Raw genomic sequence first — 23,947 nt, forward strand, 5'->3', positions numbered from 1 at the left:
TTAGACAAAGCAAGGTTGAATAGAGTATGCTTGTGTGAAAGCTGTTCTAGGCTGGGAAATCAGGGAAAATTCAAAACAACAAAGAAATTGTCCAAGCCTTGAATGAACTGAAGATTTTTTTTAGGTATGATTCATTGTACTGTGTGGATATTGTTCTTGGTAATGGCACTCTTCGATCAGAAGAGGACTGCTTCTAAGCAAACGAGTTATTGAATTGATTTGTTATTTGGTAAACACTGTACATATGTAGAATGAGAAGGTCCTCTTTGGTTGGGTGACCTGTGCACAACAGGATCCTCATCACGAAGTCATGGATCTTAACGTAATGAAAGATAAGCAAAAAAGTAAGAACGGAGTTAGAGCACCGATTTTTGGCAAATGGCCAAGACCCTAGGAGCATCTCTGGTATGATTTTACCGTATAGATTAGCTATAAAATAAAATATAAAATAATCCTTTTGCCGTCTTGTCAAATCTCCGTGATGACGTCTGTGTGATCACACGAAACCGGTCGAAGTAATAAAACAAGTTGACAAAATCTGTTGAGGCGTGGCTCACTAGTCAAAAAATTGAAAATAAAACTGACCGTTGCAAGGATATAAATTTAAAAAAAACTCAACGACACAATGGTCTTCACAGAGGTCGAGGCTCGAGAAATAGTGTTTCAGTCCATCGACCGATCTTTCCGGAGATGAGCGTGAGGAAGAGAAGAATGGAACCGGAAAAGGTTGCAGAGGGAAAGTCCAAAGAAATGCAAGAACAGGCAAAAATAGACATCCCCCTTTTTCGCCTATTTAGTCTTTTCCCTTGTCTTCATCATCAGCCCCTTAGTCTCCGAGGATTACTGTAAACAATGACAATGGCGCAGGGAATAGTGCATGCTTACTTTTTTGGGTAAGAGGTGAATTCTCCGGAACATTTTAATTAAGACATAATAGACCTATAATTTTTAGAACATCTATGTACAGCAATAGAATGAAACATTTCTTTTCTTCACAAATAGTCCAAATGGCTTGACGAACACACTAACACCAAAATTTCAAGTTGAAGCAGGTCAATAGGGTTGTGTGCACGTTTCAAATCTTGGGTCTCCTGACGTTCCTCCATCTTTTGACGAAACTTGCATCGCAGGCAATGCTACGTGGCTTCGAGTTTGGATAAATCAAGAGTGAATCGATCCACATTGAATGGTTTGTAAAGCCTGTTAGGTGCTAGCAAATTGTCCACAGCATTTCGTTTATCACAATAAGCCAGTATCCATGACAGCCGTTCCTAGACCAAAGGAAAAATTCAGCCGATGAATAACTTGTAAACATCTTGTCCAATGCAAACGGATTCACAAACTTTGTTACCAGGACGTTCGCGAAGGAAAAGTCCTGGGAACGATATCGAAGACTCACCTTTTCCCGATCGTCGTTCCCCCAGATGTACGGCGGTATTTCAGCGGAATTTAACATTGGAAATACACTGTCCATGTAAACCTCCCTAAAGAATCTTCTCATCACTGCGCCGTCTCTCTTTGAGCAAAAAAAAAAAAAAAAAAAGAGTTGGAAATATCAGGTTACAGTTTAGTGATATGACAAAACGATGACAATGACTTACTCGTTGAGATCGTTTGAGATCTCGTTTGTTCTTCTCATCCCAACAACGCTGAAAATAAAAAAAAAAGCGACTGAGACAACAAGGTCGCCAATGAAAGTCATGCAATAACCTCTGAGGAATTTTATAGCGGTACTGGTAGCTGTCGCTAAGGGATGGTTAACTCCCCCTCCTCTGTGCTTACCTTTAAGGCATCCATTACATCTGTGGTGTAAAGGATTTTAGGAAAAGTCGATATTATTGGGTCCATGATAAAGCCTGGAAAACGAGCCAAAAACACCAAAAAATAGTGAGCTGGGATCAGTAGTTCGCGGGCAAATAATACGGACGGCAACCGGAAGAGAACATTTCGCGTGCCAGGACAGTGGTGTCTCCCAGATGTTTATACTAATCATCTCTAATGGAGAAAATATACTTAGCAATATAAACGTGGTTGTGTGACGAGAAGGTAAAAGGGGAAACGGCTGACTTCCGGTTGCCGTCCGCGTCTCAAAAATGCTCATGCTTATGCTCCCTAATATATTTTGAGTGGACGTAGAAATTGTTAAAGCCAATCAAGTCGGCCCTAAGCACGCGCCGTATTATTCATTCCGAGGACTAGCGAAACTAGCTGGTACAGCAGTACGCCAATCCAAAGGTGACTTGAGAGAAGAAAATGAAAATAGATTTGGTCGTTTAAATGCATGACGAACACGGCTACGGCAATGGCAACTTAACTAAAAGACGAACTTATTTGGTTAAGAGAGGACAAATAATCGTGCTGCACACGCGGCACGCATTTTATTGCATTACTTTGCCGTACTCAGTCTGCAAAACAAGTTTTAGGTTTTGATGACAACGTGAGCACAAAACTATGAACCATTAATTTTCTGTCTTAACATGAACCCTTTGACGTCTAAAGCGGCCTAAACCGGCCAGACTTAGTATTGGACTCTGTCTGAACGTCTGACGATTTTACTCGTCAATGAGGAACCCCTGGGAATCAATGGGTTACAATCCAGTTATAGACCGTATTCATAAATGCGGTCAAGAAATTAATCTAACTAGCCTCACTTTGGAACAAAAATTCTTTTGGATATTGCTCGTGTTTACGAGGCTAGTTGGGATGATTAGCATAAAGACAAAAGAATAATTACTTAGCCGCCATTTATGAATACGGTCTATAGGATGGGTAGGCAGTATTATACAACGCTAACAGGATAGAAGAATCGCATACGACTTAAGAAGAAATACTTTCAAGTTGCAGTTGTCGTTGCTCTCCCTTAACAGCTCAACTATCCCTATTAAAACAACTTGCCAGCATCTTGGGAATCGCGGCCTTCGTCCATGATCGCCTCGGTCAGCAGTTGTCGAAACAAGGATATAAACTGAGTGTACACGTGACATGTTAATAGTGTATCCGGCAACATGCTGAAGAAAACAAGCAGAACATGAATCAATTCAGTGTCCTCCAATCCCAGTTGGATAATATTTCATCTAAAAGACAAGTCTCTATCCGAGGTTTGAAACACCCGAACGTCCTACTGAAACGGTGGAAAATAGTTCATAATTCTTTATTAGACGACTAACCATGATCAACTATAATTCTCATGAGCAAACAAGTTGATGATAGTAGACCATGGTTTAGCTGAGCTTTGTATACCAGACCATACTGATACTGCGTACATGGAAATGTCACTTACAAACTATCATTGAGTATCACGCGGGAAGTAACTGAGTCATCGACCATCATCAGGAAAATTAAGCGTCTTTAAAGAGAATGGTGGGTGATGACAGAGTTTAACTTGAAGATATTGCATGATCGCAGACTGTAAGTTGGCTCTGCTCTTTCACCTCGCTTACCCCGCGAAGAGTTTGCTCGCAAGCTAGCATGGTAGGTGTTGGCCAAACGGGATCAAGAGCATCAACTATCATGCGACAACTGCCCTGGTGTTAAGTTTCACGTGTGTCAAGGCTTTCGTTGGTTCCTGTCAAGAGGCTTGTAAAGCAATCTTTACTTTGCGGCCGAGAAGATAACGTGACGAACCATCCCGAGATGGAGGCATCAATTTTCGTTTGTTCACACATTTAGCCGACTTTGTAAAGAAATGACTGGATAAATAGTTTAAAACTGAAGGTTGCTAAAAGGTGACACAAACAGGGAATTGTTTTACTCACTCGTACATTTCTCTTCTTTGATATGAAATCATTTTTACTGTAAGCCTTGGCTGTCGGTTGGTACGAACAACCTGTTGGAAGCGGCTGGTACTCACTGAAAGCAGAGAAACAAATCAGCAGCGTACATTCAAGCTGATAAGCCTGGTTTTCACTGGGGACGGCGCAAGCACAGGAGCGCTTAACTCACAGTGAAAACGGGGTTGACGCAAGCATAAGCAAAAGCACAAGGATTAAAGTTTTTCCTTTTCTTTGTGCTTGCGTTCACTTGCGTCATGTGAAAACGAAACGCAACATAAGCACAAAGACATTTGCTACGTCTGGCCAATTAAAACACTCGTTCCAGATCCCACGCGTCTGAAAATTAAAAAAAAAATGGCGGATAACGTGGTTGATTTTGATGCTTATGTCAACGCTCGTTTTCACTAGCATAAGCTGCTTATGCTTGTGATTGTACTTGCGCTTGGTTCGCTATTGAAACTCAGGCTATACCAAGCTGTGGTGCTGCGTTGGTAAATGTTTGAAACACGAGGATTGGATGGTGTCAGCGGGCTTGATATAAAAGTACAATTGACAGCCGTCGGAAGATGGAAAAGCTGATGTTTCGACCGTTGGTCAAAACAGGGAGAAGAGAACTTAAGCAGAGAAAACGCGGACCACGGCAATAAAAACGTTTTGTAAAAACATAACTTCCGATTATTAAAATCATTTCGCGTCTATTCCAAGTCATTCGGCATGGGAAGTGTATATGAACTTGGAATGAACGGTAAGTATGTTCGGAGTGAGATTTGACAATTTATTTATCGTTGCATGGGCTCTCACCTCCTCCATAAAACCTTAATTTGATTATTTGGCGTCGTTGTCAGGACGACAACGAAAAGAAAATGTACCAAAATGCAAAACGCACGCGCGGGGCGTGCAGAGCCATTGCCTTTTTTGGTTTTTTTTAAGGAAACCTCCACTAAAACAAGAACACAACTTTAAAATATTAAACATAATGTTTACAATCAAAATTGTTCAAACGTTTTCTAATGGAATCGTTTGTATCCGAAATAAATGAATTTCAAAAACGCTTGTTTTGGTTTTCAAATTTCCTGGGCGCCGCCATCTTGAATAATTGTGACGTGTTATGGTTGCTCTTTTGTATTTGCACAAAGAGCTTTTGTTTTAAAACAAGAGGGCAACCATGACACGGCACAATTATTCAAGATGGCGGCGCCCGGGAAATTTAAAAATCAAGGCAAACGTTTTTGAAATTCATGTATTGCGGATGCAAACGTTTTCATTGTAAAACGTTCGAACAATTTTGATTGAGAGCATTATGTTAACTATTTTAAAGATATTCCTGTTTTATTGGAGGTTCCCTTTAAATTTATCGTTTTGTGGTGTTCTCGTAGCCGTCGTCGTCGTCCTTGATAAGTAGTAAGTTTTTTGGTATAAGCAACGACGGCTACATCAACGTCAACGTTGCAAAGCAAGAATAGGGAGCTTAAGAGCTACGACGACGAGGTCGACGAAAACGCCACAAAACAATGATATCATTGGTTAAAAGCACATAAATAATCGTGCTGCACGTGCGGCACGGATTTTTGCTCATATTTTTGCGATTCTCTGCATGATGACGACGTGAAATCACCTAATTTTAGGTTTTGACGACAACGTGAGCATGTAACAGAGAATCTTTCATTTTCTAGTTTCACTTTGTAACCGCTCGTACCAATTTATTTTTAGGATACTTCGCCCACATTGTTCGACGTGAACGAGATGCAATAATCGAATCGCGAGAGACTTATACTGGAGCAAAATTCTATTTTGAGGTGACGTTTTCGTCAACGACGCCGTCGTAGATCTTAAGGTCCCTAATATCATTATCCTGAGGCTCTTTCGTTGAAAATGGAGAGCGGTCGACATATAAGGGCTTTCTTCTTCCTTCCGAAACTAGTCACCAAGCCCTTATATGTCGACCGCGCTATTTTCAACGTAAGAGCTTTCTTGCAGGCGAGAATATCACTGGTTCAACGAAGAAAAAAATGGTGTTAATCTCTTAATTTAAATTCGAAATGAAGAAGATAAGAAATCAACAACGACAGTAAATTGGGATAAAAATATTTACTCTTTAAACTGACGGATGGGTCCAAGTCCACCCCGGTATCAAAAGGAGTTCCGCCATTGAGAGGAATTTCATATGTCCTGAAAAACGAAAACCAAGAATTTATGACTTTTGATCGGCTTAAACCTATCGCTGAGTTGATGACATCTCAGAATTTTGAAATCCGGAGGCAGGCCAGTTGGCTGTTTACTAGCGCATTCCAAGAGTAAATAGCGACCTTCAGATTGACATTCGGTTCGAGGACGACTACCAGTACGAGTTCTCAGTTCTGAGTACGCGCATTTCGAAAAGTTTCGTTCTTTACTCGTAGTCGTTCTCGTACTATAATCTCAAGGTCGCTAATAAACAAGCTTGTGGATCTCAGAAAAGATTGGAAGTGAAGCCCGCATCGCCACTTGTTAGGGCCCCTTTCGCGCCAAAGTTTCAAACAGACAGTAAAGTTATGGGTAAAAACTCTTTTAACATTGCTACGTTATTTCCTCTGGCTTTAAACTCTTACGCTAAGGTCTCAATGTGGTCTCAACAAGATGCATGGCCGCCGCGATCTTGTTGTGCTGAAACGATAGATGCTCGATCCAGTCTTTTCTGAGAACAGTGCGTGGGGCTTGCACCATGTCGGCCACGTTGCCTTCATCCATGTCGCGAAGATGGTGAAAGCTTAAAACCGACGCAAACTTAAGAGGCAGAAGGGCCCTTACTCGGCGGGTATAAGTAAGAATTCTAGTGGTGTTCTTACTTGTTCGGTACAGGAGATCCATTTTCCTCGAACAACTTCAGTACACACCAGCCACAGGCCACCTCACTTTTCTCGCCCGTGGACTAAAATAAACGGAAAAAAGAATAAACAAAGGAGTTTAAACATACAACTTTACGCTGTCGTTTCGAGATCTCTGATGAGGGTAGAACGCTGTTAGCTATTGAATGACCTGTTGAGTGGCCTTTTGAGTCCTGTAGCAACAGTATCCACTGATTAAGGCCTTGAGGTAAAACTTAGCTGAAAATTCATAGACGCGTGCACCACTCAGTAACCTCGTATTCGTTGGGTGGGAATATAACAAAGCTCGTCCATTCATGTCCATCATGGTTAAAAGGCAATTGTTGTTTCATGATCATTTGTGCGCATATAGGCTCTATTCTATGTAATAGATGCATTGCTACCCATATTTGAATAAAAATTGTGTTACTATCCCAATGTTGCTTGGAGACTTCTTTTCCTCTTAGAGATCAAGGAGTAAGATGCCAAGAAAATGAGACTGAAAAACGTAATACATGGCGTTGTAGCACCACGTTCTCTGTTCTTTTACACGCACACTAGTGTAGTAGTGAAAACGATACTCACCGTTCTTTTGTAAAGCATGTTTAATTCAAACAAAATAACTAAAAGAAGAATAAAAGGAAGAGAATTACACAAATCATCGGTATCTGCAGCTATCCCGGCCAAGCGAAAACTTTCAGAACATTAACTGTTTTTGACTTGATTTACGTTGATTGTTAATTTCAGTTCACAGTGTCTCCAATTAGTGCTCCAGCGCTAGAATGACTAGACACTTAAATAAGGTTCCTTCCCGTTCCAAGACATCGAATTAACTTTCGCAGAAGACTGAGTGGACGAACGAGTATCCAAAGCAGAGTTTACTCACCAAGAGAATCATCATTAGAATTTATTCGAGCCAAGCACTCTGAATCAAACACACTGGAGGGGCACTGAAAGTACAAAAAAAACTTATGATAATCACTCCAAAAACTACCAAAGCCATTCACACTTTTGAATTCCTACCCTCTTTCCCCAATCAATTTGACGGATGAGGTCATATGAATATCACAAAGTGCCCTCATCTACAAAAAGTCTCATCTTTTTACTAAAACGTTTATCCAATAAAGGGGGTGTTTTACATGATATCGGGGAAGTGAGTGACCAAGACTTGTGAGTAGAAAATGTCCAGCAAATTCACAAGCAAATTTGCGAACGGTCACGTGACGAGCGAATAGAGCTCTACGTAAAAGACTGGAAAGCATGCACTCTTTAAAAACTCAAGGGGTGACAATTTTCGAAAAAAGAAGGGAAGCTAGCAAGGATAATATTCTTTAAGGGCAAAAAAAAAAAAAATACAATTGATTGCGAGGCATTTTTTTTCATGATTGGTTAATCAACTGTGTTCGCATACAGAGCTGTGCACATTTGGGTGCGATGAAAAACGCCCCCATCGGCAATGTGTCTGTAATAAGTTATACGCGCTTTTGTCTGCCGTCCTTATTTTAAAATCCCGAAACTCTCTTCCGGCCCTGGAAATATCTTTTAATAGTCCCTTCTCTGTGTTCTTTGCTCTGCTGTTTGTTAATCGCCATACTGAATTATCGATTGTGCTTGAATGAATTTGAAGAAAAACAGAGCGCAAAGCTACACCTCTTACTTCGTGTTTAAAGAGTTCTATCAAAAGGAATGATGTGGTTTGGTGGCTGTCCTGAGAAACATTTTATCAAATAACGAACATTCCACAACGTGAGAGGTACCTTAGGGTTGAAATTCCATGTCATTGGATCTTTATCGGTTGTCATGGCACGAATCGAGTGCACATTGCTGAGAGGCTGGAATAATAAATCACATACCATAATGAACAACGGTTTTAAATAAAGGTCGACTTTCCATTTACGATTGCATTGGTTTTACATTTCCAGGACTAGCGATTGGCACAAAAAAACCGCGAGAACGTTCCTTACCAGTCACAGGATAAATATAAAAATTGTGACTTGCTCGCCTACGCTTTCCCGCGGTTAGCTTTGCACTGCGTCAGGATTACCCAATTTGATTGTCTTTGTAAGTTGCAAAGGTCAATTTTTTGCCCGTTATAGCCAGTTGTGAGGCAATCGATTAAAGCGACATCGATCAAATCAACTTTCTTTGGTCATTCCACATAATATTAGGATGTTTAACTCTAATTCTTGTCCAAATTTGAATCGGAATTACCTGTTTGTTGGCGCTATCCCATATAACGATCCTTACATGGCGGCTAACAATTTCGATTCCTGAAAAACGAAGTCTGATTGTTACTTCAACTAGACGAAGATGAGACAGTGTTTTACCGCGCATCTTTCTCCTTTCAACATTCGTCCTTCGGGTCAGATACAAAAGGGACAAAAGCTGCTAAATACACGGCGTCAGAAATGGAGGACGGCTAATTTACAAACAACTCTGTGTTTCAAATAAGACAAATGCGAAAATGCTCTAACAGAAAGGGTTTTTTACTTTAAACAGAATAGAAATATATGGCAAATGTGTCGAAATTTCGACCCCTCTTTAGTCATTAACTAAAAACTAGCATTTAGAGCTACATTTCAAAAATAGCGCAATAATTTTAAACTATGTGTCTCATGAAGGTCTTCAGAAAGGTTTTGGAAGTATGTTTCTATTTATGACATTATTTCATCTTGGTTGGCAAAAAATAAATATTAAAAAGACGCAAAAGTCATCAGTGATGGCCGTACCTGTTCCTGGAAAAGGTATCATTTTTGCGCTCACGATCTGAAAAACTCGGTTTGTCTTTGACAGTCTCGGCCGTAACTACAAAGATAAAACAAGAAACTCTTGTTCGGATGAAAGTTTCGACAGAGAAGGTCCCAACTAATTAAACACAGTTTGAATGTTTTAAATTCTCTCTATCCTGAATGGAAACCGGACCATCAATTCCGAATCGGACCAGGGTACAGTGGAATTTTTATTTAAAATACGCTCCACAAAAGTCTCTCGATCTCCTTCTCGAGCTAACATTTGTTTATTAATTTGCGCACAAATTCATCCAGTTCCATTAACTTGGCTTGTTCTATGATTTGTCACATCGTTTTCGTGTAAACTGCCCATTGTCGGCCGTTTTCTTGGTCGTACCCACGTGGTTACATGGTTACTCTGCCAGGGCCCGCTTCTCGAAAGTCGGGAATCAAAAATTCCTTTGTATCTTGAGAACTGAGAGATTTCAGACATCAAACTCCACGATCATTCTGTTTTCGGCTATCTTGAAAACATGTTATAAAAAGACCAGTTTATCAAAAAAAGGGGATTGCAGTTTCGTGAATGGCTTTTCTGGCGCATAAACCGGAGGAGCTTTCGCGATAGGGCCCCCGGGTATAATTTGGGATAAAACTGAACTGCTCTAAACCAATCCGAATCGAGTAATATAGTTTAGCGTATTTAAGCAATCAATTTGTCAACATAGAACGGATTTTAATTAAGTATCGAAAGCAAATTGTGCGCTTGACCATCCCGAATCAGAATGAAGGCTTTTCGCGAAAAAGGCATTCGATCAAGAAAGATACCTGTTTAGTTACTGGGTCCCATGTAATGTCTCTAAACGCAACATTCGACCTGCTTAATTTTGGCATCACCCAAAAACTGGTTTGGAATTGTTCTGAAACAGAATAAACAAAATCATGAAAAACTATGTCCGACAAAACGGAATTAGCAAAAGTTAATCTAGCACAAGATCTCGAGCATAAATAAAAGCTGTATTCCTTACAAATTTAATTATATGGACCGACTCAAACAGACTGTATATACAGTTGTTTGCTGGACTGTATCAGTTCGTATATATTCGATGTGACTGTCTTTGTGTGAGCGGCAAACGAGCGAAGGTTATCATGACGACCTTGTGAGTTCTAACTGCCAGTCGACGACACACTTTAAAAATACTTACGTTTTCCTAAAAACTGCAATGATCTTTCGCTCAGGAAACCGTTGGATGCCGGCAGTTCCAATGCATGAAATTTGTATATCTTTCATTAAAACATACTCTCTCAATACTCTCCCTGAAAGATGGGATGAGAGGGCATGAAGGAATAAAAAATAAGAAGCAGCCGTTACATGCCTTGCTTCGCCAGTCTTCCAAGGGTAGTTGAGCGGAAACCGCTGGGCATTGCACCCATGGCTTTCAGTACATCGGTGGCGCTGGTCTGTAAAACGCAGAAACAGAGGTTGGCTTGAAAACAAAACAGCCTTTTTAATTTGCTACCAAATTTTACAACAGTTACAATAAAAAGGTTATGTGTAGATAACAAAAAAATGGTCAACAGTCAAGGAAGCGAAAAGAAACCATAAGGCGAGGCTTGTATTAAAACGAACTCTTAGGGCTTTTCATCGCACGTTGATGAGCTAAAAATATTTAAAACCAACGTATTAAAGTGGAATACTAAATTACTTCACAATTAAATGCAACTGGCAAAGAATGAAAATTAAAACCTTTTAGTTTTAACTTTCAGGTTTTAACCTTTTTCGCAAAAAAGATACATAATGAAGGACAGTTTAGAGAGAGAACACCGGTCATGGTTTCACAACCGCAATGCCTTCATTTTATCAACAAAGCGTGGCAAGTGTGAAAATTTGCTTGCAAATTTCTATAAAGTGATGCGCTACCGATAATTTTCGAACCTACAAAGAAACGGAATTGCATTAAGCATAGCGAATTATTTGCTCAGTTGCCAACATTGGTTCAATCCGACGACTGTCACTTGAATTTAATTTAATGGCTTTCTGAACCTCAGCGGTAAAAGATCTAAAATAGTAATGGAAGCTCAAACTGGGAATTTTTCTTCGAAAATGTATGCCCAAGTTTCCATCAGTTTCAGGTTAAAGAATAATTCTGTCGATTATTTCATGAATCTAGTATTTCAAAAAATTGTTCTTTGGCTGAATAAGAATTGAATATATTTTTCTTTCAATGCAATACAAACCTCTTAAAGAGGTAGGACTACACCAGTGTGAGATGTGACCCTTTTACGGACAAAGTGGAGTCAAAGTACTGTCTTAGTGTTGTTTCCAGGTAAAAAGCAATCTGAACAAAAAAGTCACACCGTGAAAAGATCTATTTTCCTTCTCTTTCACTACGTCAGAAAAATGCAAATCGTTTTCACGTTAAACTGTCTGTCAATCAAAGGAAAAAAGAGCCGTGGAGAAAGGCATTTTAAAACGAAATTTAGCCAAATCATTTTTCTGCGTTAATTTCAGGAAAATTTAACCGTTAGTAAAAGGTTCAGTAAAACCAGAATGGCAACTTTTAAATGAACGAAACCTAAATTCGTTTTCCATTTTAAAGCTTAGTGTTGAGGGAAAAACGCAATTCAAATTTGCATAATTAAAACCAAACACATCTCCAAATATAAAGGGTTCGATCTAGGCCATCCGAAAACAAGATAAGTAAATGCATAAAGAGTTTACAAATTCATATATTCCGATCAAATATTAAAGGCCTAATAGCTTAAACAAGAAAACACGAATCAAAACCGAAAATTCTAAAACCGCGAGGTTCAGCGATAACGTCTCCGAAAAAAACGTTTAAAACTCCTACTAGCTGATACTGTTTGGGAAATAATTAACTTGACGCTTCGATATTTGGAGAGATCTTAGATAACATGTATAACATAGATAAAAAAAACAGATACCTTATCCGGTATACCAAGAGACAAACAGTATGCCATTATCGACAAATAAAGCTTCATAAACTGCCCCGACAAAAACTGAAGTTAATACGTTAAAGGTTGCGTTAAGGCTGTCAAAACGAATCACAAAAAAGTACACGTCACAATGGGCGCTAACTCGCGTGTGCTTCACACTACCGCGCGCGCGCGAGCGTGAACTGTGGAAACGGACAAAGAAATGTAGCGACACATGTACCTCTTGACTGCCTTCTTTTTGCAGAGTTTTCCACAGTTCTAATCCACTAAATAAACACGAAAGAGAAAAAAAACAGGCAGGAAGGTAGTTAGAAACAGAGTACTTAAGCGATTACTGAAACTGACCATTATAACTGAACCGAGAATGTTATGTCTAATTTATTCACACCTTCTCCTTTCTGTCAACTCTGGAACTTCATCTTTCATCTCTGCAATTAAACAGATAAAGGCCCATTACAAGCGATACTTCACAAAGTCTTTCCTACATGTGGAGCCCGGCTGACTTCATGTTCGTGTTACACGCTTGCTTGTAAGGAGCTGAAAAATTAAAATCATGATTGACGTCTTCCAAATACAACATTTGAAATCTTATGCAACAACAGAGGAGAGGGAATAGAGAGCGGTAAAAACAGTGGATTTAATGACTAAAGGAGCATAAAAAAGCATTTTCGTTCTGGATAACGATGTAAAATGACGAAATTTAAAGTTCTGTGATGGACAAATCACCGTTATATCCTCCGGTTTAAAGTTATTCCGTCTCTTTCAGTATTTACTAGGCGTTTTGCAACTTTTCCGTACTGAACACGCACACTCGATTGAAAAAACCAATGCGCGTGCGCGTAACTATGCTATTCTGACCCAGGAGCACTCGAATTTATTCCGAGTATCCTTAAGTTTGGCATAGGGAAAAATCATCTCTTCATTTATTCTAACCAAGTTATACAACAAAAGAAGGTTTGGCATGAAAGTGAGTGTTAACATTGGATTTCTGAGTCTGTTTTGCATCATTGTTTATGGAAACTAATCTTCGCTGGTTGCTTAGAATAGAGTTCAATCCTTCTACTCTAATATGTTACCTCTCTTAATTTCGTTTGATTCCTCTCCTGGTTCTTGTGAGGGAGGAGCCGGCTCCTCTTCTGGGATTATCTAATAAAAACCAGAACCTCAAAACCTGTTACACACCACTTAGATTTCTTTAGTCATCCATGTCTCAATAAAATACTAAGATCAGCCTCGGTCTTCTTGACAAGAAACGTGGGACAGAAAAAGGCAGATACAAGAGTCAAAGGACTTGACGGCAACAAAACTTTGTAACAATTTCCTTTATTACAAGGCCTTGTACCTTGTAATACTTCTGTCCCAGTAATTGCAATATACAGAACCCTTGTTTATTGGCTAATCTCCCAGAAATTCAACAGCCCAGCGGTAAAGCATCCGCCGAAGTACTAAGAGACGGTTAGGACACAAATAACAATGAAGTATTGTTCAAATTCTGGTGGACTAACAAAATGAAGCTAAATCTTTTGCTTTCGTCCACCAACATGGCGGCGATGACGTCACATGAACTAGTCACTAGTCTTTTTCCTGCTATGCTCGAGGAATCATCGATAAGTGCATTAGTTGGTTTCTAGTTCGTTTGAGGACAACAATTGCTATCCACTCTTAATTACATTATTTAAAATACCTCAAGAAGCGTCTTCGGTACAACCCCTTGTTTTCCTGCTGCATTTTCGGCATCCCACCAGCCATCTTCCCTTAATGATGAATCGACGACAATTCATTAGATACTCGCACAATACTGTATTGGTCTGCATTCGGAGGTACGGCAAACACAAGGAGCGCGTGCAAATATTGTTTGTGAGCTGAATTGCGAGGACCCTGACGCATGCGTTTTGGTGTAAGATGGTAAGGAAATAGCTTTTCATACGCACAAAGTTAGCTAAACTTGGAGAAAATGTTCACTCGTGCCAAAGATTATTCAACATGTTGAATATTCGGCGCCGATGCCACGCGTGAGGAAAAGCGCCATATGAAAACGCCAGCAAAACTCTCCATTCTCCGCTGCAGGAAATAGGCCATTTCCGAGTTCATGTCTGCCTCCTCTTCAAAGCGAGTCTAAGTGCGAGGTTTTTGTGATCATGGTAATTAGTTCTACTTTACATATGAATAAAAACTAATTTTCATAAGACAAACTTCGCACTTAGACTCGCTTTGAAGGGGAGGCAGACCAACCTCGTCCCCCGGGCGCTTTTCCCAAAGCCAGGGAAAAGCGCCCTGGGGACGAGGTTGGAGGCAGACATGAAGTCGGAAATGGCCTACTCAATTCTCCCCTTAGATAGCTTCGCTTGCTGATGTATTTTCCAACCAAGTCTCTCCTTCAATTGAAGGATTATTGTTAATTGTCACTTTCTTCCAAGTGAAGTATTATCGTTCATTTTGGACACTGAAAGCTTGATAGGGCTCATGGGAAATGAACATATTTCTTTTAAAAGCCGAACCCCGATTTCTGGACTCGCAGGACTCGAACCTAGGAACGTGTGATTAATAACCCCTTCACTTAACCACTAAACTACCACATCACTAACTGCGAGGATGTCATTTTTTATTAATGTCAATAACTTTTTTCTTCCAAAAAAGGGCCGCTGTAAATGCGTATTAACACCCGCTAAGAAGCAAGCTTACACAGTGAAAAATGTCGGTTACCAAACTTCAAGAGAAAGATAACCATTTTAAAATCAAGCTTCAGACTTAACCATTATTCAACAATGATTTTATATATATATATACTAATTAGTATGGGTAAATAATCCTGTCCAGGGGCTGCTTTTAATTTTTCTTTTTAAATTTGCTACCACAAGTCCTGGAACAGAGTGATCAAAATGGAGGATAAGACTTCAATTAAGACAAACTGACAATGAAGGATAATCCTTTATTTGAGGAAGAGATCGTGTTGGTATTTTCCCCCCTTTCACCTCTACTGCAGAGGTGAAAGATTTAAAGTGTTTGGTTCCAGGCTGATGTGAAACCGTCCTAATGTAATTTTTCGGCGAGGATTGTAGTTTTACATTTTGTAGAAATATAAATTGATTCTCACAGCATCACGAAACTGAAATAAACTCACGACTGGTCTATTCGTTTTCGGCATTGATTATATCCTAGAAAGCAGTTTTCATCTGGGCTTAATCAAGAAAGAAAATCGACTTTACCACTGTTGAGTCCCAAAGTCGTGAATACCTACGTCGTTTTGATAACTGTTAGAATCTCGCCCTTCTTGAAGCTGAGATCGCCATCTTGTTCACCAATAAAATCGCTCAGAGCTTTCACTTTACGAACCTAAGCAAATAAAACGAACAGACAGACCAATCAAACAGGTGATTAGCTGTTAGATTTTCTTTTGGACATGACTAGATACCAAGTTCAAAAACAAAGAGTAAAAACTTATAACGCACCACAACTACACTTGCTGTGTTCTCCTCGTCGTTGTCCTCGTCTTGCTCATCCTCATCGTCGTCTGTTTCCTCTTCTTCTTCTTCTTCTTCTTCTCCGCTGGCCATTGTAAAAGATAAAGGTGAAATAGACAGGTGAGCGTATCATTAAGTGATACGGCTTATAATCCCGTGTTTAGCTGAAAGTAACAATCTCAAGCAAAAGCAGCGGTGGAATCTCAGGCGGACAGACACTCTGGGTCTAAAATAACTGAAGAGAAAGTACTGCCTTTGTAATTACATCTAGAAATAGACCGAATGCAAAAAAGACATCTAGCAAATATATCGTTCTTTTATCTTAGTACTAATCAACCCCACAAGGCAACAAGGCTAAGTAGGTCTAGTTCACGTTAGAAAACAAATCGTTACTGGCCGCCTTTTCAGTTGCATTCGGTCTAGACTTAGACTTCCAAGTTTTCTCTGATAAGGACTATAAGCTGTAGGTCCTGTCGTACAACCCTGGGTCATAAAATTCTGAGGGAAAGATCTCATAAACCATTTGCAAAACGGTAGGACACGGAATTCACGGTGTTGGGATTTGAGCAACATTCTACAACAAATGTGACCGCATTGTTGTGATATATCAAAACAGAATTATGCACGAGACCACGTAAGCTGAATGAAACAGCTATGAATGGAGCAGGAAAGACGCGTTGGCAACATAAGCCGCAAATCAAGAGGAATTTGCCGGTCGAGTGCTGGAAAATAGACACAGAGATAAGAAAGCTTAATTAGTTTCCCACGTACGATTATGCGATCGAGTTTATAAAGGAAAAACGAAACGCACCTCTCCGGTAAACGCGCATCAGCGTCGTCATCAGCTTTATCCGTCAATATATCGCTGTTGGAGGCTCCGACTTCCCCTGCCCTCATCTTTCTGTGAATTTTACAAAGCACGCAATCATGCGTTTACAGTACTTTAATTGAGCTATTCCACAAACATGCGATGCTCTCCTAAAGAAAAAGCAGGAAAGGGTCTAGATCTAGATCGATACAATGCTTTGTAGGGCCTTTTCCTATGAGCTTTTTTACCGGGCAGGCCTGGCATACGAAATTTCGCCTCACCACCAAATCCACAGTTGAAAAGGAAAACAATAAGTGTGTGAGGGAGCCGAGGGCTGGTTCAACAACTCGGATAAAAACTGAAGCCCGACTAACGAGCATGTTCGAGATTTCCTTTCCCAAAGAGCCGCGATTTCACTTTTTCGTTGGCACTGAAAGGAGGGCACCGAAGGAGGGGAGAGAGAACTCCAACTCCCCAGGTCCCCATGTGGCGGATAGGGGAAAGACCTCCAGATATAGAGGTTAGCAGCGAATATTCAAATAAGCTGTCCCGGACCAAACACGGGTTGCCCTTTGGCAAGGCATAGCACCCGGATGCCACCCTGCCTAGGGTTACAGGTGAAACCTTGGTCAGCAACAAGGCAGATGTGCAGTGTCGGCGAACGAGTTGGAATTTGCTAAGCAACGGCGGCACTCACAATGACGCTGGGGATACGCCCCCTTCAAGGTTCAACTAATGCTGTTGGTATCAGGAAGAGCATCCGGCCAGAAAAACCCCTGCCTCCCTTTGTAGGAGAGGAAGTCGGAGAGGAAGTCGTTACACAAAATCGCTTGGTCTGCAAGGATTTCAAACATTAAGGGGGAAAGAGTGTCGCAAGAAAAAAAAAAAAACGGAGAACAAGCAGGCCTTTCGGGAGAAGGTGGAAAACCAGTATACTGCTCATACCGGTTCAGTACATGATAAGTGGGAAAACATCAAAGAGGCTGTTCTTATATAAGGCAGCAGAAGAGTTGTGTCGGAAAACTACAAGCGGGAGAGGTGAAAAGAAGGAGACGTGGTGGTGGAGTAATGAGGTTCAAGATAAAATCAAAGCCAAGAAAAGTGCCTACAAGGAGTGGCAAACTACCGGGCATGAACTCGAGGAACAAAAGAAACAGAAAAAGAATGCGTACCGAGTTGCGAAAAAAGAGGCGAAGGAAGCAGTGCCAAAGCCAGATGGGATGCAGGAAATGAATTCCACAACAATCTGGACACTAGGGATGCAGGGGCAGCAGTATATAGAATAGCAAAGCAAAGGATGTTAGCAAGAGAGGACGTGGGTGAAATATCAGTGATAAAGAACCAGCAGGAGAAAACATCAAAGACAGATGGAGAGAATACTTCTGCACCCTACTGAATGTTGAGAACAAAAGGGATCTTCTGACTCAAGTCAGCAGCTGTTGAAGGACCGATAACCAAGGTGGCATGGGGAAGAAGTGAAGAAGGCAGTTGAGAAGATGAAGAAGGGGAAAGCTGCAGGGGGTGTTCAGGGGTGAGTGTTGACCTTATCAAGGTCCTGAAAGAATTGGGGAACGAAATGATTACCGAGCTGTTGGAGGCGATATGGTAGAGGAGAGCATACCGTCTGAATGGGAGAACAGTGAAACAGTGCCGATATATAAAAAGAAGGGCGACCCAATGGATTGTGGTAACTACCGGGGAATTACGCTACTATAGCCACTACTGAAGGTTATGAAGCGTATATTAGATCAGAGGCTACGAAAGATAATCAACATTGACAGAATGCAGTTTGGGTTCAGCACGAGAAAAGGAAGAATCGACGCAGTATTATAGTCAAGCAAGTACAGGAGAAATTCACGGAGAAGAAGAGGGATCTGTACTTCACCTTCGTTGACCTCGAAAAGGTGTACGTTAGAGTGCCACGGGAGCTACTTTACTGGTGTCTGAGAAAGAGAAATGTGCCAGAGAGTCTAGTCAGGTTGGTGAGAGCGTCAGGACTGTGCATGGACAGACAGAGCCCTTTGACATCAAAAGGTCGGGCTGCATCAAGGCTCAGCTGGGAGTCCGTTCCTGTTCGAAGTGAATAATAAGTGAAGGCTTCAGACAAGGTGTCCCATGGGAATTGCTATTTTCTGATGATCTAGTAGTGATGGTTTTTATGGGGTGGAAACTTAGCACTTCACATTATATACACTCTAATCATTTAAGTCTGTTCATATATAAGTGCTACACGGACAACGTTTGCAAAAACGTATAATCCATCCTTGTACTTGTAATGTTAATTGCCGTGACTTTAACACCTTCAGTTCCCACGGCCTGCTCCCGTCTGACCTTGTAGCTCAGTCGGTAGAGCGGCGGTGATCTAACCCGAAGGTCGTTGGTTCAATTCCCACCCTGGTCAGAGTTTTTCTCTGTCCTTGTGTGGGCCCAAAAAAGGGAATTTGCCGAGCGCTGGAATATATAGATGTAGATGTAGACGAGACACCAAATGGGGGCTAAATTTGTTGGTTTTTTACTCGACTCCAAGAGGCTTTTTTCCCCGGTACTTCGGTTTCCTCCTGTCATCAAAAGCTAACAGTCGCTGGCCTTGCGATCCGGAGATCCCGACGGGATCAAGACCCGTTCTGACCACTCGTTGAATTTGATGTTAGTGGTCCCTGGTTCAGCTTCTCCGCTACGCAAATAGTCAACTAGCTTTCTGTTCGTTTCAATGGCCCTAAAAAGCATCTACGGAGGAATCGTCAAGTAAGTATATATGTAAGTTGATTCGCACTCCTCCCCATGTGCACTCGTGCGAGGCTTTATAACCTGAGACTTCTTTTTCATGCCGGAACAGAACACTGGATATTTCCCTGAAAGGGACTTGGAAATCGCAGGATCGTTTGGGAACCAAAGTAAGCTGATCTGATTCTTTTGAAGGCTATGGCAGAGCGCAAAATGAGGATGTAAATAATGTTATTCACCGGCCTTGGTCGGTCCGTATTGGGAAAAACCTCCAACTGATCGATAAAGAAAGAAAGGCGTTCTCGCACTGCAACCCGCATAATCTGGGAACACGCTACGCAGTTCGGGTTATGGAGCGAAAAGGAGCGTGGCGAAAAAAAAATTGGCGAGTGCTCGCTTCCCTCGCCAATTTTTTTTTGCCACCATAACGCCAACTGCGGATCCTAGTCCCAGGATACAACCCGCACTATGGCTCCGCGACGACAGTGCCATCCGATCCACACAGGGGAGGTCTGAGGATACGCTGAAGCGTATCGGTTTCCGTAGAGAAAGGGCTCTTCACCGCAAATTGCGTTTAATTCAGCGTGCCAACCAAAAGAATTCGCAAAAGCATTTCTGTTACAGAGGTTCTCTCTACATTGAACAAGTTTAATCGATGAAACAAGCGATCAATAGACCTTACTCATAAATGGCGCCTGTTTTAATGTTCTTAGCCTACCAAACCTCATTTTAGAGCAAGAAATATTTTCAAATTACTGTATGGCATCGAGACTTGGTCGAGGCTAATTTGCACTTGGACAAAAGAATTATAAATTGACCGCCATTTATGAATAAGGTCAAAATGCAACAATAAAACGGAACTGTTAATCGCTGATGTCTCCTGGAAACGAAAGTTCTTGACATACGTGTGGTTTCTACGTAGTATCCATAAGTTTGACCTTACCTGAAATAATCCTCTTCAACTTCATCAGGCTCCAACTGCTCGGAAATTCGATCGAGTTGGCTCTGTCCAAAAAAAAATATTTCCCAGAAACTGAACTTAAATGTAGTTGTCTCCGTGAGGATGGTTTCGTGTCAGCTTCTTACCATGTTCGGGACAATGCTAGTTTATGAAGTAATTATCAATCCTTTATCAAAATATATTTGAAAACATGTTTAGGCACGGACGTCATTGCTAGCATTATAATTGTATAAGGCCAAACATCTTTCAATCAATGACGTTAATGAAAGGCAAATCGCTCACATTCACCTGTGGTAACACAAGTGAATGTAAACAACGAAACAAAACAGAAGGGACACAATATCAGGCATATGATCGTCTTATTTTCAGAATTTCTCTCACAAAATTAACAGAAAACACAAAACTACAAGACTTTGGTCGATTTCGTTGTTGACTGATTTTCGCAAAATTTAATAAATAATTGATCATGACCACAATTCCGTGAAAAAGCGGACGTGTTCATTTGAAAATTACCACATAATCTTTGCTGGGTATATGGTGTTTCATGCAGTCAGACGAAAACGAAAATATATTTAGTGAAACTGGTGAACAATTGCAGAAACGTACCCTTGCATGGCAAGAGAAAATTTCCATTCGTCATTTAAAATTTCATATTCATCTTTTAAAACGATCGTTTAATACGTATATACATGCATCAGTCAACTATCATATTTTACAAACCTCGTATGCGTGAAATAACGACTTTTGCATAATCCGATAATCCGGTGTAAATGGGGATGCAGGATCAGCCGAGATATCGCAACAAAACCCACCAATTTTCACATCTTTTTTTCGGGATCACTTATTTGAAACCTTTTTACCGCGAAAGTTAGTTCTGAACTTCATGGCGTCACTTCCTTCCTTTTTTTTCCTTTCCTTTTTTTTGCGCCACTAGAAATTCTGTGATCCTTAAAATGCAAATTGAGTCGTTGACAAGTTCAATAGCAGAATAAATGCATGACAATTAACATACTCTCTATGTAAATGCAACTAACCGTTTTATGAGTCAAATGAACAGCTGTCTGAGGACTGATTCCCACAATACGAGTACAGAAACAGAAATCGTACACAAGAGCATTCACTCGTTGTTAATATCTTCGGCCAAGACATTTGAACTAGTGATCAAAGGTTAATTCAGGGGCACCCAACGTCAATTTTTGGAAAATATTTGTTCGGAAGACGATTTGAGATCTAGAATTTTCGGAACATTTGTTGTAAATTTTCTTGCTTGCCTGCCTGTCCCAGGATTTTCGAACATCTAAAAAATGGTATAATTGCCCATTTTAACGGATTTTTACCCTAAAAAGGTCACCTAGAATTTTCGGGAGCCTTTTTTCTGGCTGAAAATTTCGAAAAGGTAAGTTTTGATCCCTATAATTTTCGGATCACCAGACTTTCAGCTAGGAAATCTGAGCAGTCGGTTCCACTCCTGAAAGGACTGCACTTACCAGTATAAAACAAATTTTCTTCAAAAAAGGAACTACTTGTCAGACAAATAGTTGGTATGTTTTCAAAATAAAGGTGTTTCCATCGTTTTCAGGGCCATTTACTTCATATTTAGGAAATAAACCACAGACCAATTCGGTTAACTCGATGTTGTATCCAGTTCAGACCGTTTAGGACTAAAACGTTTTGTTGCAGGTATTACAACTATATCATTTAAATATGAATGCTACATTATCGTGCAAATGCAATGCACAAATAATCTTAACCCCAAGAGAACTGAATTGGGTACAACATTGAGTAAGCCAAATCGGTCTTTTCGCTCCTCAGGCACTCCAAGACGCCCCCAGTTTACGAGTAAAATCGTCTGGCGTTAGAGTAAAATCTGTTAAATTTTACTCCCAGGAGTCAATTGGATAAAAACCTGTTTACCTTTAAACTAGCAAGCTTTTGCTTTGCTTTGCTTTTCTGTTCATTGAATTCTTCTACAGATGCTTCCTGATCCGTCTGATAAAAAAGGACAGTGTTCAAAAATGAGGAAAAATATGTACCAGAGAAAATACTAAGAAAATTCAACTATTAATATAAAAGCAAAACAGGCACCATGGATTATTTTAATACGAAGTGGGCTCTATGCTCTGGTACTATACCTCTGAAGAAGTGTTGAGTAGTTTATTAGTGAAGAAGAAGAAGAAGAAGAAGAAGAAGAAGAAGAAGAAGAAGAAGAAGAAGAAGAAGAAGAAGAAGAAGAAGAAGAAGAAGAGCAAGAAGAAGAAGAAGAGCAAGAAGAAGAAGAACAAGAAGAAGAAGAACAAGAAGAAGAAGTACCGCTGTAACTGTAACTTTGTAATTTATTAAACAAAACAAAAAAACAAAAAAAACTTTTCTTGCAGACTGTCCGTGATTTTAATTTCCTATTAGTAACATTTTTAGATCTAACTTGATTAGGGAGATAATTATTATTATTCGGTCATAAACCGGCTCGATCTACAAGGCAGTGCATTACAGCTACACACTATTAAGCAGTCCATCACTGGACAACTGTGCTTTTTGTCTGAGACCTTGGAAGTGTTGCAAAGTTGAAATGAAAGAGACCAATTCATGGTCAAAATGTTTGACATAGGGTTGGTGTTAATCCTGAATGACCAAAATCTGTAGGTCGTCATAATATTGAACCCCTTTTGGCATTATCTCTCAGGGGCCTCGGATAGAGCCCCCCCCCCCCCCCCCCCTTCACTTTTCTCCTACAGTGTTGTTTTCTCCGAAACCTCTCCTCTCTCCTCTCACAATTCAAGGCCCATGTGTCTCTTTAAAAAATAATCCGGTTAAAGGGCATTTAAAAAAAAAATTATCTCTCAGGGGCTTGGGGAGACCCCCCCCCCCCCCCCCCTTCACTTTTCTCCTACGGTGTTGTTTTCTCCGAAACCTCTCCCCTCTCCCCTCTCCCCTCTCCCCTCACAATTCACGGCCCATGTGGCTCTTTAAAAAATAATCAGTTAAAGGGTAAAATGCTTCCACCATTAATTTTGTACAAGGTAGGTTTATAATAATAGTCAGGCCACAGTTGTTCAAAAGATAGATAGCACTATCCGCTGGATAAAACATTATCCATTGGATAAGTCATATTGAAACCAACTGCACTATAGATCCAATGCATAGTGATTTAACAAGTGGATAGTATTATCCACCTTTGAACAACTGGGGCCTGAACATTAATAACTTAGCATTTAAATGATGGATCAACACATGTCTTAATAGCAAGACTTCATACCCTGAGAAGACCAGACAGTTCACTTGAAATTGACTCAATTTCTGCCTTCAATTTATCACAACTAAGGGAAGAAGATTGAAAATAATTGAATTTAAAATATTTATGTAGAGTAAACTTATTAATTTATTGTCAGGGCATGTTCCAATGTAGCCTAAAGTAATGAATATGTCTTTTGTTGATCCAAGTAGCATTCATTCAGTGTTCAAATCCCATAGAAGAAAAAAAGAGATACAGCAGGTTTGAAACATACTTGGTCCTTTACATGGCAATAATTATGAGGCTAATGTCAATTAGGGTAAGTTAAAATCAAGCCAATGCCAGTCAGCGGTGATCGCGGATCCTGTGTGCCTATTTGCCATCCGGGGTTTTCGCCAAGCGTCAGATGACGCATACTTGCTGTGTGAGGTCGTGCAGTTGTTTTGGGCACTGAATCGTGCTTT

The 23,947-nt window shown here is 40.4% G+C and overlaps 1 protein-coding gene across 5 annotated transcripts in view; it reads right to left on the minus strand.

The window, feature by feature from the left end:
* Positions 1 to 38: 38 nt before the first annotated feature.
* LOC138038339 (nephrocystin-1-like) overlaps positions 39 to 23,947 on the minus strand; it is a 27,961-nt gene continuing 4,052 nt past the window's right edge. The window contains exons 3-27 of one of the 5 annotated variants that reach the window (XM_068884148.1): positions 23,508 to 23,568; positions 22,169 to 22,243; positions 20,237 to 20,298; positions 16,573 to 16,662; positions 15,750 to 15,846; positions 15,539 to 15,633; positions 13,985 to 14,054; positions 13,377 to 13,446; positions 12,689 to 12,728; positions 12,521 to 12,566; positions 10,719 to 10,803; positions 10,171 to 10,262; positions 9,346 to 9,421; positions 8,828 to 8,886; positions 8,374 to 8,448; positions 7,503 to 7,566; positions 7,202 to 7,239; positions 6,599 to 6,681; positions 5,866 to 5,942; positions 3,756 to 3,849; positions 2,896 to 3,008; positions 1,783 to 1,856; positions 1,602 to 1,649; positions 1,400 to 1,516; positions 39 to 1,271 (exon numbers count right to left, since the gene is read on the minus strand). In XM_068884148.1, the coding sequence (XP_068740249.1) occupies positions 1,137 to 1,271; positions 1,400 to 1,516; positions 1,602 to 1,649; positions 1,783 to 1,856; positions 2,896 to 3,008; positions 3,756 to 3,849; positions 5,866 to 5,942; positions 6,599 to 6,681; positions 7,202 to 7,239; positions 7,503 to 7,566; positions 8,374 to 8,448; positions 8,828 to 8,886; positions 9,346 to 9,421; positions 10,171 to 10,262; positions 10,719 to 10,803; positions 12,521 to 12,566; positions 12,689 to 12,728; positions 13,377 to 13,446; positions 13,985 to 14,054; positions 15,539 to 15,633; positions 15,750 to 15,846; positions 16,573 to 16,662; positions 20,237 to 20,298; positions 22,169 to 22,243; positions 23,508 to 23,568 (1,936 nt within the window). In that variant the 3' untranslated portion in view covers positions 39 to 1,136. Of the gene's footprint in view, positions 1,272 to 1,399; positions 1,517 to 1,601; positions 1,650 to 1,782; positions 1,857 to 2,895; positions 3,009 to 3,755; positions 3,850 to 5,865; positions 5,943 to 6,598; positions 6,682 to 7,201; positions 7,240 to 7,502; positions 7,567 to 8,373; positions 8,449 to 8,827; positions 8,887 to 9,345; positions 9,422 to 10,170; positions 10,263 to 10,718; positions 10,804 to 12,520; positions 12,567 to 12,688; positions 12,729 to 13,376; positions 13,447 to 13,984; positions 14,055 to 15,538; positions 15,634 to 15,749; positions 15,847 to 16,572; positions 16,663 to 20,236; positions 20,299 to 20,974; positions 21,194 to 21,288; positions 21,722 to 22,168; positions 22,244 to 23,507; positions 23,569 to 23,947 lie in introns of those variants that run through there. The other 4 variants (XM_068884149.1, XM_068884152.1, XM_068884150.1 and 1 more) reach the window with 4 other exon arrangements.

Source organism: Montipora capricornis, chromosome 2 (genome assembly GCF_036669925.1).
Source record: "Montipora capricornis isolate CH-2021 chromosome 2, ASM3666992v2, whole genome shotgun sequence".
In the NCBI taxonomy this organism is placed as follows: domain Eukaryota; kingdom Metazoa; phylum Cnidaria; class Anthozoa; order Scleractinia; family Acroporidae; genus Montipora; species Montipora capricornis.